This window comes from Pararge aegeria, chromosome 22 (assembly GCF_905163445.1).
Source record: "Pararge aegeria chromosome 22, ilParAegt1.1, whole genome shotgun sequence".
Taxonomy (NCBI): domain Eukaryota; kingdom Metazoa; phylum Arthropoda; class Insecta; order Lepidoptera; family Nymphalidae; genus Pararge; species Pararge aegeria.
This window is the reverse complement of record NC_053201.1, coordinates 12,116,961-12,129,858: the sequence shown is the minus strand read 5'-3', so window position 1 is coordinate 12,129,858 and position 12,898 is coordinate 12,116,961. Positions and strand designations below refer to the sequence as shown.

General features: G+C 35.9%; 3 protein-coding genes across 6 annotated transcripts in view; 2 read left to right on the top strand and 1 right to left on the bottom strand.

The window, feature by feature from the left end:
* LOC120633905 (dystrophin, isoforms A/C/F/G/H-like) overlaps positions 1–12,898 on the bottom strand; it is a 752,632-nt gene that overhangs the window by 307,318 nt on the left and 432,416 nt on the right. The gene's annotated exons all lie outside the window — the stretch shown is intronic.
* LOC120633909 lies at positions 514–4,584 on the top strand. The gene is made up of 5 exons (XM_039904307.1): positions 514–595; positions 2,004–2,181; positions 2,678–2,758; positions 3,260–3,417; positions 4,505–4,584. Exons 1-5 carry the CDS (start codon positions 562–564, stop codon positions 4,582–4,584), a joined length of 531 nt encoding a protein of 176 aa, XP_039760241.1. The 5' UTR covers positions 514–561.
* LOC120633908 lies at positions 6,681–11,474 on the top strand. Its single transcript, XM_039904306.1, has 5 exons — positions 6,681–6,731; positions 7,779–7,922; positions 8,637–8,754; positions 9,975–10,132; positions 11,253–11,474. Exons 1-5 carry the CDS (start codon positions 6,692–6,694, stop codon positions 11,417–11,419), a joined length of 627 nt encoding a protein of 208 aa, XP_039760240.1. The 5' UTR covers positions 6,681–6,691; the 3' UTR covers positions 11,420–11,474.

Sequence of the window (12,898 nt, the reverse complement as noted above, 5' to 3'; positions counted from 1 at the left end):
TCATCATCATAACCCATTACTGGCCCACCTCCGTCACATAATAACCCATCTCCGTCCACAACAAGGAGGGGTTTAGGCCGTTGTCTACCACGCTGGCCCAGTGCGGACTAGCGGACTCCACACACCTTTGAGAACATTATGCCCAACTCTCCTTCCTCTCCTTACTCTCTCGTTTCCTTCACGGTCGAAGCAAGTGTTATATAATTTTTTAACACTAACGTAACTTAGAAAAGTTAGAGGTGCTGGGATTCGAACTCGAGCCCTCCGAAAGTGAAGTCGAAGTCCTACCCACTGGGCCATCAGCGCTTATTTTAATAACTTAATATCAATTTATAACTGTATATTTATTTAACAATGGCACGTAGCATTAAATCGTCCGTGAAATTGAATGAGAACAAGAGTTATATACTAATATACGCGAGTATAAAAATTTTACATTTATATCAGAAAAATGTTATACAACAATTCTCACAATAAGCAATAAAAATATATCGCCAGCAAGTTTCGTACCTTTTGTGATAAAGATGTGACGTTTTCTGAAAGGGTTATTAAATTAAAAGAATGAGGCCGTGGATTGTTTTGCTCGTAATTAGTGGTAAGTGTTTTAAATAATACGTTTAATGAAACTCGGCTTTGTTTCAATCGTTTTTGTTTTTAAATGCGGCATTTAAGTTACATTATAATTTGGTTTTGGTAGTTAAGTCAAATTACACTAATTTAACAGCCATTAGGTTAAGGTAGATTTAATATTACCTTCGGTATCATGTTTTTAAAGCATATACCCATGGGGACAAAGGATGTCTGTACTTTTCGCAGACGATATGCAGATATCACTAATTATTTGTTAACACTCAACGCATTAACGACTGCATCAGGGCGCCAAGTGTGGGATTTTCTACCTACATTTACTTATTGGGTCGCGTGAAAGTAAACTATGTTTTATAGTGTATCAGGAGAACACCATCCAATGACTTTACTGTTTCCCAGTATTACAACTAGATGGCGCTTTTTCGTCATTATATAAATCGCAGTTAACTCTGACGCGATCGAATAAGTAAACGTAGGTAGAAAATATCAAGTAGAAATCATTTAGTCTTCTTCGTCCCATTACCATCTTAGCGTGCATCATCTCTTACCAACAGGTGAGAAAGCAGTCAAGGGCTAACTTGTAGTGGAATAAAAAAAATCGTCGGAATGTCATATCGGGTACCTAATATTTTCAATTTCCAAATAGATGGATTATAAGATGAAATAAACTACTAGCACTACTAAAACAAAAATGTTTTTATCTAAATTTACGAAGCCGATGATAGAAACAGAGATTATCGCTATTTTGACAAAAAACGCTTTAATCTTAAATACGTAAGACATTAAAAGTTTTGACGTAAGTCGTTACTCCGCTGGAATGGGAATTATTAACTACGTGCCAAAAAAGGTGGAAATTTTAGATTCCAAATGTTGTTAAGATCAATTAATTAGGAATCCATAATATTTCATTAAAGTTCCATTAACAATAAGTCCACTGCAATATGAAAACAATTTTTCAAACTAGCGTTTGAGTCCACATTCTTATTGAATCATCTTTATTTCTTCAGCACATAGTGAGGATGAAAGATGAAATGTGAAAATGTATTTGCTTTAGTCTTTTAGTTAAGCTCATACAATTAGTCACGGCGGAATTGGGGATAAAAAGTGACAACCTTATGTCTCACTAGACAAAATAGTTTCCTTTTATTAATGGGTTTCTAAGGTTAAGTTACATTATAATCGATTTAATTCCAGTTTCCATCCACTTCCATCTTTTTATCCACTTAGTGCCGGAGAGCCGGCAATTGTTTTTTGCTCAAAAAAATTATTGCCAGTGTCATTTTAAATTAGCAGGAAGAAGTAAAGGTGGAATGAATAAAAACATGCATTAATATACTTGCATACATCATTCTAAAGTGGGCAATGCAAGAACATATGAAAAATTTCTAATCTATTTTTTTGTTTTAAAAATCTAGTATCACAATGCTATGAAAAAGGTCTAACGCCATACGAATTGACTTACATCGATGATGTTAAAAACATAGCGGGCTTTGGAGATGCCCAGCACAGAGGTCCCCAGTGGTACGATTACGACACCAAATCCTCTGGAGAAAGTGGCAGTGATTTGAAAAGTCGTCATTCAGAAAGTACCAGGTTAGTAAAGGGATGGAAACAGCAACATGCCACTAATTCAAAGCATAAATGTTCAGTCTAATCATCATCATAGCAAACCTAATGGCCCACTTCAAGGCACGGGTCTCCTCCCACAATAAGAAGGGGCTAAGGCATCATGATGATAAATGCATATTTGTACCGGTCGGATACCCCGGCAAGGAGAGCAGAGGGTCAGGGCGGCAGATAAGAAACGGTGGACTAGCCTAGCCGAGTTCAGCAACACCGTTTTCTGCATCTTGACTGCGAGTGAACTACCATCCCAGTCACTTCAGATTGTGTGCTAGGCTAACTGAGATTAAACCATTCGCTTATGTTACCATAAGGATGATTTTAGTGGACTCCACGTGACAAATGGTGGGAACCTCGTAAGCCAGATCAAGATAATTTCTTAATAGATGACGTTTATTCTCTGTCTCAGCTTTCACGTTTTCGTTATTATCATCGTGATAAATAATATAATGTTTATATTTTTCAGTTCAATAGAAGTGAGCAGTAGTCAATCCTCAAGTCAGTCGTCGGAAGCTTCTTCAATGGAAACTAATGAAAAAAGACGCGCGTAAGTGTATTCCCTGTCGTAGCATGTATTAAAAGGTTTAAAAATCTCTACATGTTATACCCTGACTGGAATACCACCAGATAGTATGTTATGATGCATCATTTTCTAGAATTTAAGATCAGCATACTGTATGTACCCCTTTGGATAAACGTTTTTTATATACGCAGTGTTATACTTTTAAAGTGATCATCGTTCATTCATTAGTGGTTAAGAAAATGTTATTGCTCACAAAAAAAATACATATATGCGATTCTTTGCAAAATTCCATGATATACAAGGAACATTATGCTTAATTAGCTATACTCCGCGAATAGCAGGAGATTTTGTACTGTGCAATTCATAATTTCTTTAATTTTTATAGTCCACTCCAAACACATATTCCGTAGTGTCCTCTCTGCAGAAGTTTTGCTCCGACAACGGAGCTTACAATTTGAGCTTTAATATACAATTTGCTCGAATATTTTTTTGACGTTAAACCTATTTGTTATACGTTTGTTCAAGGACAATAACGTATCGCACATGTACGCCGTGTCCTCACGACATGATGAAGAAATACGAGAACTTAGGTATAAAATGGATATGCGGTGGGTACCAACGTGCGCACAGATCATTCAAGAGTGAATGCATGATGAAATATCGGAACTGTGAAGACGGAACTAGTTAGTATGTTTTTTTGCTTTTTTATTAACAGATTTCAAAGACAAGGAATATACTTTCGTATAGATCTGATGAAATGTTTTGGACACAGGCATCGGAACTACTCAAAAAATTACAGCAAATTAACCACGATTGGTGCTATCGCGTGCATTTTTAATGTAATCACAAAACTTAACATAAACACGTCTGCACACCAGAAGCGTTTCTTCTCGATGACCAATTACGATATGATGTCGCTGCCTAGAAGTACAGGATTTTCTTTTGAATGCTAATGCCTCAGATGCGGTCCTTCTGTTTTATGGTTCATTAGCACTCTAGAATAGATCATTCGAGTGTCTGGTAGTTGCAATAGATTTGTAGAGTGAGTTGTGCTAGGGCTTTTGGTTATTCCGGCTCGGACTCTATCTGCTTCTCTGCTTGTTTTGGCAAGTTCATCGGCCATATCGTTTCTGATGATCGGGGTACACCCAAAGTTTCTATCAAAGTTAGTAGTCGTTGCATATTATTTCGCGAATTCAAGCTTGATTTCTACCAAAATTTTGCTACTTGTTAGTTGGTCTGACACTTATTTTCGGTTTTATTTTTTTTTTCAGAAATTGTAGCGCTAGACTGTGTGTTGAATCTCGCGTGATGGCTGATCGTGTAATTTTTATACGTGTAACTTTTAGAAGCTTTTAATGAGGGCGCCGTGAAAAATAGGTAGTCCGCATTTTGTGGCAAACATAGCTAAGAACAAATAAAAAAAAACTAAATGAAAATCGGCTCATCCGTTCGGGAAATACGATGCCACCGACAGACAGACAGACAGACTGTCGATAAACCAATAACACCCCGTCGTTCTTGCGGCGTGGGTTACATATTATGAAAAAGTTAATTTTAATTTCGGAAATCTCTTAAAAATAAATAAATTTTAATCATACTTTTCTTTAACATTCTTTTAACACACTTTTATATCAATTTTTCATCTCCCATTCAGTATAAATAAAAACACTTAAAAACGCTAGCTTTTTACAGCGACATGGCCGTGGGAATATACAAGTGGTGTTCTATTTTCTTGCCATTCACCATGTTTTATTTTTTAAATTCCAGTGTTCGTGAAACTGTACGATCACCGTTGTAAGGACGACCCACACCACGGAAGACACTGGTTTTACATTTATAAAACATAATGTGAATGAATGATAGCTGTTTTATTTAAATGATCGTTGTTTTATCTAAATTTTAATGTTGAATGAGTTGAACTGGAATAGAGAAATTTAAATAAATAAATAGTCAACAGTATATTTGACCTTTTATTTTTGTATTTCATTTGTGTTGTTTTATTTAAATACGCTCGCTCTTTATCTGTATACGATTGGTGAATGAATTAAATTTAAATAGAAATATTAAAATAAATGAATAATCAAAAGTATAATCGACCTTATTTTAAGTATTTATATGAGTGTGTTTGATCCAATGGCTCAATTATTTATGTTTACTGAGTGCCCGTTGTTTTGTTCATTTGTTTTTATATTTGTTCGGTTTTATCACTGCATAGATCTTTATGAATGACGACCGATTGGCGCAGTGGGCAACGACCCTGATTTCTGAGTCCAAGGCTGTGGGTTCGATACCGACGTCTGGAGAATGGTTGCGTGACGAACATAAATGTTTTTAGTGTTTGGTATTTATGTATATTATTCATAAAAATATTCATCAGTAGATTCATAACACTCATACTCATAACACAAGCTTCCCTTGCTTGGGGGCTAGAAAGCAATGAGTGTAGTTTATTTATTATTTATAAATAAATAAAAAATATTATTTAAATAAGATGCGTATTGTGGTACAATGAAATCTGTTAATCGGTCTTCTTTCAAGCTATATCTGCGCAAAACTTCATTGTTTAGTACATAAGGCAATGGTATCGAAAGAAGGCTGTTTCATTAAATCCCGCATGGCAGGATCCGAGTAACTTTCCGAAATAAACAATATTTTAGAATGTATAGTTGAGGCGGAGTCTATCAATGCAGTTCGATGCGCAAAACTATCCGTATGTTTGAAGTAGCCGACGCTGTCTTCGACACGATTTTTTGTTTAATATGGTTAGCCCATTACCATCTTAGACTGCATCATCACAAACAAGCTGGCAAAGGCTAACGTTAATTAAAAAAAAAACGAGCAAGCTCTTTGAGCATACGAACTAAACACTTCAGCAAAGTAACACCTGCTCTAATTCAATATTTAAAAACATCCGAAATTGAGTGGGAAAGAATAACGTGAAATTCAATTTCTAAAGAATGCAATGCTCAGTCATACAAAATGAAATACCTAAAGATCTATCGAATCGGTGCAGCATTTTGTAAACTGTTATATCGAATAGCAATAAATGCAGCGAGTAAACGAATTTCTGAGGCACGGTTTCGAGGAAAAACGAAATAAATACAAATTTGACATTGCTCCAAAAATACTTTTTTTTTGTGTTCGGGCTGTGGATACACCCCACTGTGAAAAGAAGTGCCACCAAGTGTTTTAGTATAATGGTACGTTCCTTTGTAGTAACCTATAAGGGATGTGGGTTTATTAAAGAAAAATTAAAGCTTTCATCGAGGCTGAGATTGCAGTCAAAAGAAGAAAGTGTTGTGAAATAAAAAAAAAACTTAATTGTTGAATCTATCATGTTATGTTATACAATATTATAAAATTCTTATTTTCCTTTAATGAGGTAATCTCCTGTGTGTCAGCCCTGCCAAATTAGAATTCTCGTTTGGTGTGGTGGAACGACATAATGGGCAAGAAAACAAACGGATTGACTATTACCTTTGTTGATGGAGTGTGTCCTGGTGTTACCCAAGCAACGTTTATAAGTTGCATCTTATTAATCGCATACATCCGATAAAGTGGTCGGCCCTGCTGAGTTTGGTCAAATGCTTAAATTGCGTTTTTTCGGCGCTTTACTTTGAGTCTTTGGTCATCTGATACGTTTGAAATGAAAGTTAATTAATTTACGACTATGTTTTAAATGTATTAACACTGCTAGTGATCTAAGAGCTGGCGCATATTAAGCCCAATGGTTAAGTTTAGCCACACAAAGAGACATTAGAACCAATGTTTGGATACTCTTTATGTGAACAAATATTTTCCATATTAGCTAATTTGTACACATACATACTTGAGAATGTCACTTACTCAGTTTTCCGTTTACACCGAAGATTTATGATTTTTCCTGAAACTTGTATAGAAATATAAGATCAATACATTGCTTTTAGTAATAATACTATATAGTTCGAGATCGAGATGCTATTAAGTACGCGCATGTTTATTTTATTGGCTTTAGGTACGTATGGTTTTTATTAGGGAATTTAGGTTTGCTTCATTACCATCACATCGACATCCAAATCAAATGAAAACTTCATTTATTTAAATAATCCTATGCAAATTTGTTTTTTTTTGTGAATATTCTTAAGCACCCAGAGGTGTACCGTACCTACTATCATCATAATCATCACTTAAACCGATTGTAATCCACCGCTGGACATAGCTATTTTGTATGGCATTCCAAATTCCACGATCCTAGGCCGCTTGTTTCTTCACCGCGTTGGGTGTCGACCAACGCTGCGTTCACAAGTGCGAGGTCGCCATTCCAACACCTTGGCATTCCAACATCCATCGGTTCTCCGAGATATGTGCCCTGCCCATTGCCAATTTAGCTTCGCGACTTGATGAGCTATTTCGGTAACTATAGATCTTCTACGGATCTCCTCATTTCTGATTTGCTCATGTAGAGAAACTCCGTACATAGCTCTTTCTATCGCCGCTGAGTGATTCTGATTCTTTTTATGAGGCGAGTGGGTTAGCTACCACGTTTTTAACAACGTTTTATGTGTACCTACTTAGAAAGGACTTTTTTACATTCCACCCCTTACGGTGGTCAGGTTTGGTCTGGTCTGGTAGGCTTTTGCCGTGGCTGGTTACCACCCTGCCGACTAAAGACGTGCTGCAAAGTTATGTCGCCTAGCAACCGATATGTGGTGAATATAACTGCAGTACCATATATGTTCTACCAAGTTTAAATGTATCATATCATTTCTAGTAAAACACTTACTTTTGATTGTTAAATTTTATGCATTTAAAATAATTTTTATAAGGAATATTTTATAAATAAAAATGTAAAAAAAAATATATAGAACATAAAAAAGTTATTTAAAATAAATTAATGAATAAGCACGCCAATCTTGGCAGGATATGTATATTATGTATTATTCTTAACACCTATGTTTATATACCATGTTCAAGCAAAGTTTATAAGAGTTTATAATATAGTCCAGTAAAAAACATCTATGGCCGTTAAGAATAATTTGAATCTGTATCAACTTGTTTTCAGTTGACATCTCAGTAGCACTAGTACCGAATGTGACAAACATAGATGAAGTTAAGAACGATTTAGGAGTAGTAGAAACAAGGAGAAGAGGAAATAGGAAAAGAGGAAAGAAATATAGATCAACATCATCAGAAGAAACTCGATTGGGTAACAGTTCTTTTTTTAATAATACCGAATATTTTTTTTATAATCCTAACTTGTTCGTCTACGAAGTAAGGTGTTTTTGTTTCTTTTTTTTCGTTTGTTTATTGCCAGTTAAACGCTGAACCGCTGCACAGATTTTAATGAAGTTAAACAAAGAAATAACTTTCATCCACGACATATTTTTTTATCCTGGAAAAACTTATGATCCTAACGGGATTTTTAAGAGAAAAAAACAGGGTGAAAATTCAGAACCAAAGCACAAGTGAACAGTGGCTTTTATTTGTCACAGGGATAGAAAATGATAATGTTTAAAAAACATACTATATTTATAATCATCATCATGATAAATATAGTATATTTTATAGCCCACAACTGAGCTCAGACTTCCTACTCATAGAAGAGAAGGTAATAGAGCGTACACCCACTCCAATACTGGTTGGATGATTTTACGTATGTTATGATAATAACTGGGGTCGACGGTTTAACTGCTCTCTGAGGCAAGGTATACTATGTATCTTTATAACTCCCGCCTGGTACTAAGAATTTTCAACAGCAAAAATTTTTCCCGACCTTGAAATCGTAGATACCGTACGTGGTATCGTACCTGGAACCTACTTGTGATTCGTAGTCGATACAACAGCCACTACGCCAACGAGGCCGTTGTCAACAATTTAAAGTATTTAATGTTAAATTCTCCTTTTCCTTTTTTTTTTTTAGTAAGACGCAGCAGCACCTCAGGCGATGACGAAAGCCTCGAACTGTCATCGCATGATACATCAACGAGCTCGTCAGAAGAGAAAAGGACACCAAAGTCTTCCATGGAAAGGAGAGGCTGGTAAGATAGCTTTCTTTAGAGTCAATTTTTTTATACTTTTCGAAGTGTTAAGTATTGGATAGAAGCAGGCGTTACTTTGCGGAAATCCATAATATATTATAAAAATTAAGCTTAATTTGCTATACTCCGTGAACAGCAGCAGAATCTGTATGGTGTTATTTATAATTACATCAATCCGTATACTCCACACCAAACAGAACCTTAGAAATGTACCCTCTACGCAAAATACTTGACAATTATTCATTGTAAATTCGACATCTTCTGAGGATGCTCTGGTTTCGGAGCGAAGTGTGTCTAGGTGTTTATCTTCAAATATTTATCTGTAAATATTGTAAGTATTTATCTATATAAAAATATACAACTACTTACCAGACCGTGTTAAAGATTTACCTATTAATAAATTTAAAAATTACATTTTTAAGAAACTAAACAATCAAAACTTAACATTAACGATTATTTTGAAATAAAATTTGACTTATATAATTAGACATTTTTGAATTGACCAATTATTTGACATTTACCTAATTTTACTATTGAAACTGAAACTAAATGAATTAATATTAAATACAAATAAATTGACTAATTAAATAGATTGGTATCCGTAAAAAACTTTGCACGCCTTTATGGCAAAACATGTTTAGATCCATTTTATTTTGTACCCATTTACCACATATTATGTAATGCAAATAAATGAAATTATTATTATTATTATATCATTATATATTTTATCAGTCATCTTAGAACCCGTAACACAAGCTACTTTACTAGATGGTGATGTGTGTATTTTTGCAATATAATAATAATAAAATACAAAAATATAATCAAATTCAAATTCATTTATTTTAAGTAAGCCTACTTTATAAGCACTTTTAAAACGTCAAGTATGTCTGTTTGTCGCGACTCTACCACCGGTTCGGAAAGCAGATTCTACCGAGAAGGGCCAGAAAGAATCTCAGTAGTTGCTCTTATGCAACATCAACATTTACAATCATTTTTCTATCTTGCGGGAGATGAGAGCGAAGCTGGCTGCTACCAATCCAACTTGTCATCAAGGAATTCATCAAATGTATAGTAACATCGCTGTATTAGATGTGTTTTTACACATTTTTTTAAATGTATGTATTGTTTTATCAGCTTTCAACCAAAAACGTCTAGCCTCTTACCCCAAATGCATGTAACATCTTAGTTCTGCCTTGTGTAAAATGATATTCATTCAAAAGGAGAAAATGGCACAGAAAATGCGAGAGCTGTCCAGAAGACATGGCGAAGAAATGGCGAGATCCAACTATTAAATGGCTATGCGGTGGCTACCAGCGAGCGAGGAGATCTTTCAAGAGCGAATGTATGATGCATTACAGGAATTGTCAGGATGGTACCAGTGAGCATCTATACCAATCATATTTAGAGTTATAAAAAAAAAAAAAAAAAAAAAAATATACTACGACAATACACACATCGCCATCTAGCCCCAAAGTAAGCGTAGCTTGTGTTATGGGTACTGAGATAGCGGATGAATATTTTGTTATGAATATAATACACATAAATACTTATAATATACAGATAAACACCCAGACACTGAAAAACATTCTTGTTCATCACACAAACATTTTCCAGTTGTGGGAATCGAACCCACGACCTTGGACTCAGAAAGCAGGGTCGCTGCCCACTGCGCCACTCGGCCGTCAAATCACTCGGCAGTTATATAATAATAATATACATAGATACAAGATTGAGAACCTACGCCTCAAGTTGATGGCACAATTTCCACTATTCGAAATCAATCGAAATTTCCAATCTTAATTCGCCTGTTGACTTATATGCGAAGAGGGTACGTTGCCGACGATCTGTTTGGTGTGGTGTATAAGGATTGAAGAAATTATCAATTACACCATACAGATTCTCCTGCTTTTCGCGGATTATAGAAAATTAAGTTTAATTTTTATAATATATCATGGATTTCCGCAAAGTAACGCCTGCTTCTATCCAATCGCCTGTTGACTATATTCATAGTGTTTTCGAATATAAGTTGATATTTTTCGTCATTTGGCATAACAAGAACTGCGTTTTAGAGGTCAAGATGAGTCTAGATGAGGCAGGTCTTTGACGGTAGCGTAGCTGGTTAAGCTACGACCAAAACCTCCCACCAGACCAGACAACAGAAAATTAAAAAAAAAAAACCAAATTGTTCGTGACGGGGATCGAACCCGGAACCTCCCACTTAAAACCGCAACGCACACCGCTTCGCCAGAGAGGGTGAAATTGATGTCAATAATTGTATTGTCATCGAGTGCATGAAAATCACAATCAAAGATTTACTTCCTAACCGTGCTAATAAAAGCGTGTTAAAAATGTAGCTTGAACTTTTAGTTTATGTTATCTCTAACATACGCTTGACTGCAATCACACCTGATGGTATGTGATGATGCAGCCTAAGGTGGTCTCGCGCTTGCCTATTCACGCTTGATTTGAAGGTACTCATATTGAAGGTACATTTTTAGTGTTCGTGAAAATCCACGACCATAGATGCGCGAACGATACTGCGAGGGATGGTATACGTCGAGGAATCCACTTCTTTTACGACTACAAAGCCCATCTGAGTGACGACTCCACGCGCAGCATCAGCTCCAGCTCAGGGTCTGACAGCAGCAGCTCGGGTGACTGGTAGAGCTCAACGAATAAATGTGTGAGAGGTACATACGAATAAACGTTTCGTGTCGGCAGATCAGGATACAGTTGTCACCACCCCTTCCCTTCCCGCAGGTGTCACTAAGAGATTTAATGGTTTGACGACCTCCCTGGCGCAATGGTGAGCACTGTAAATTTAAGTAGGTGGTCCCGGGTTAGATTCCCTGCAGAGGCAATTTATCATTTTTGAATTTTCTCGGGTCTGGTCTCGTGGGAGGCATTGGCCGTGGCTAGTTACCGCCCTACTGACAAAGACGTGCCGCTAAGCGATTAAGTGTTCCGTTGTTTTGTGACTGCAATAATTTGAACATTAGAAGCAAAAATAAAATTGCAGTGCTACTAGACTATATGAATTAAGTAATTAATTTAAAGGAAATTGTATACAATTTTACAATAAATTATCAGTTGATATGTTGGAGATGTCTCTGAAAAAGTTCAAAGTTTGTATTAAACGTAAGCTAGGACTACGTCAACGATAAAAATGCTTGGGTGTAAATGATTGCTCTCACCAGGTTGCTTTTTTAATACAAGTAGTTTTTAAATGACATCACATTGTTATCACCATCTCACAATGTCATTTTAAATTATAAGAAGCATTAGCTTTTTTATCGATTACGTAGTCCTTTATAGGATTTTATAGGACTTTTCTATAAGCTTACGTTTAATACAGTCTAGGGCTAACTTGTAGTGGAATAACAAAAAGGCAGCAGTGTCCCCATTTTTGCTACTGCAATCTACTGAGATCAAAAACCCGTTTGCCTAGCGTGGTGGTTATGGGAAAACCCTGCCATTGGCATTTAGTCCAGCATTGGACTTTTAATGGCTACTGAGGTGCCCCACTCCTTAAGTGCCTACACGTTTGAGTAATGTGCGCATCCAATAACATCACGCCTTTGCTGATATAAGATTACATTTTAAAGATTATAAAAAAGTTTTGCTAATACTACCTAACGTAACGCCATATTTCACTAAAAAATAAACTAGTTTATATACCTACTGGCTCCTGCCCACGACTTCGTAAACTGGGTCTAACATTTATAATATTAGTAAGATAGTAGGCCATAACGCAAGCCCTTATTTCAGTTACAAAAAAAACTAGTTTAATCCACAAAAAGAAAAGCTAAGGGAAAGTCAAAGTCAAAGTCAAAGTCAAAAATATCTTTATTCAAGTAGGTGGTACTTTTGATGCGTACATAAGAATTACACGGTAGTGAGATGATGGCGATAACATCAAGTTGTGTGATGAGCATGAATGTTTATGTGTACATTCATCGGTAATCTAAGAAACCCCTAACACAAGCTACGCTTACTTTGGGGGTAGATGGTGATATGTGTATTGACGTAATATATTTTGTTACTTATTATTATTATTATTATAGAACATTTTTCCTCTCCTCCATAACGTTACTGGGAGAGGCTTGCGTCCACCATCTCTGCTTTTAGTCGAAAAGTATTCTGC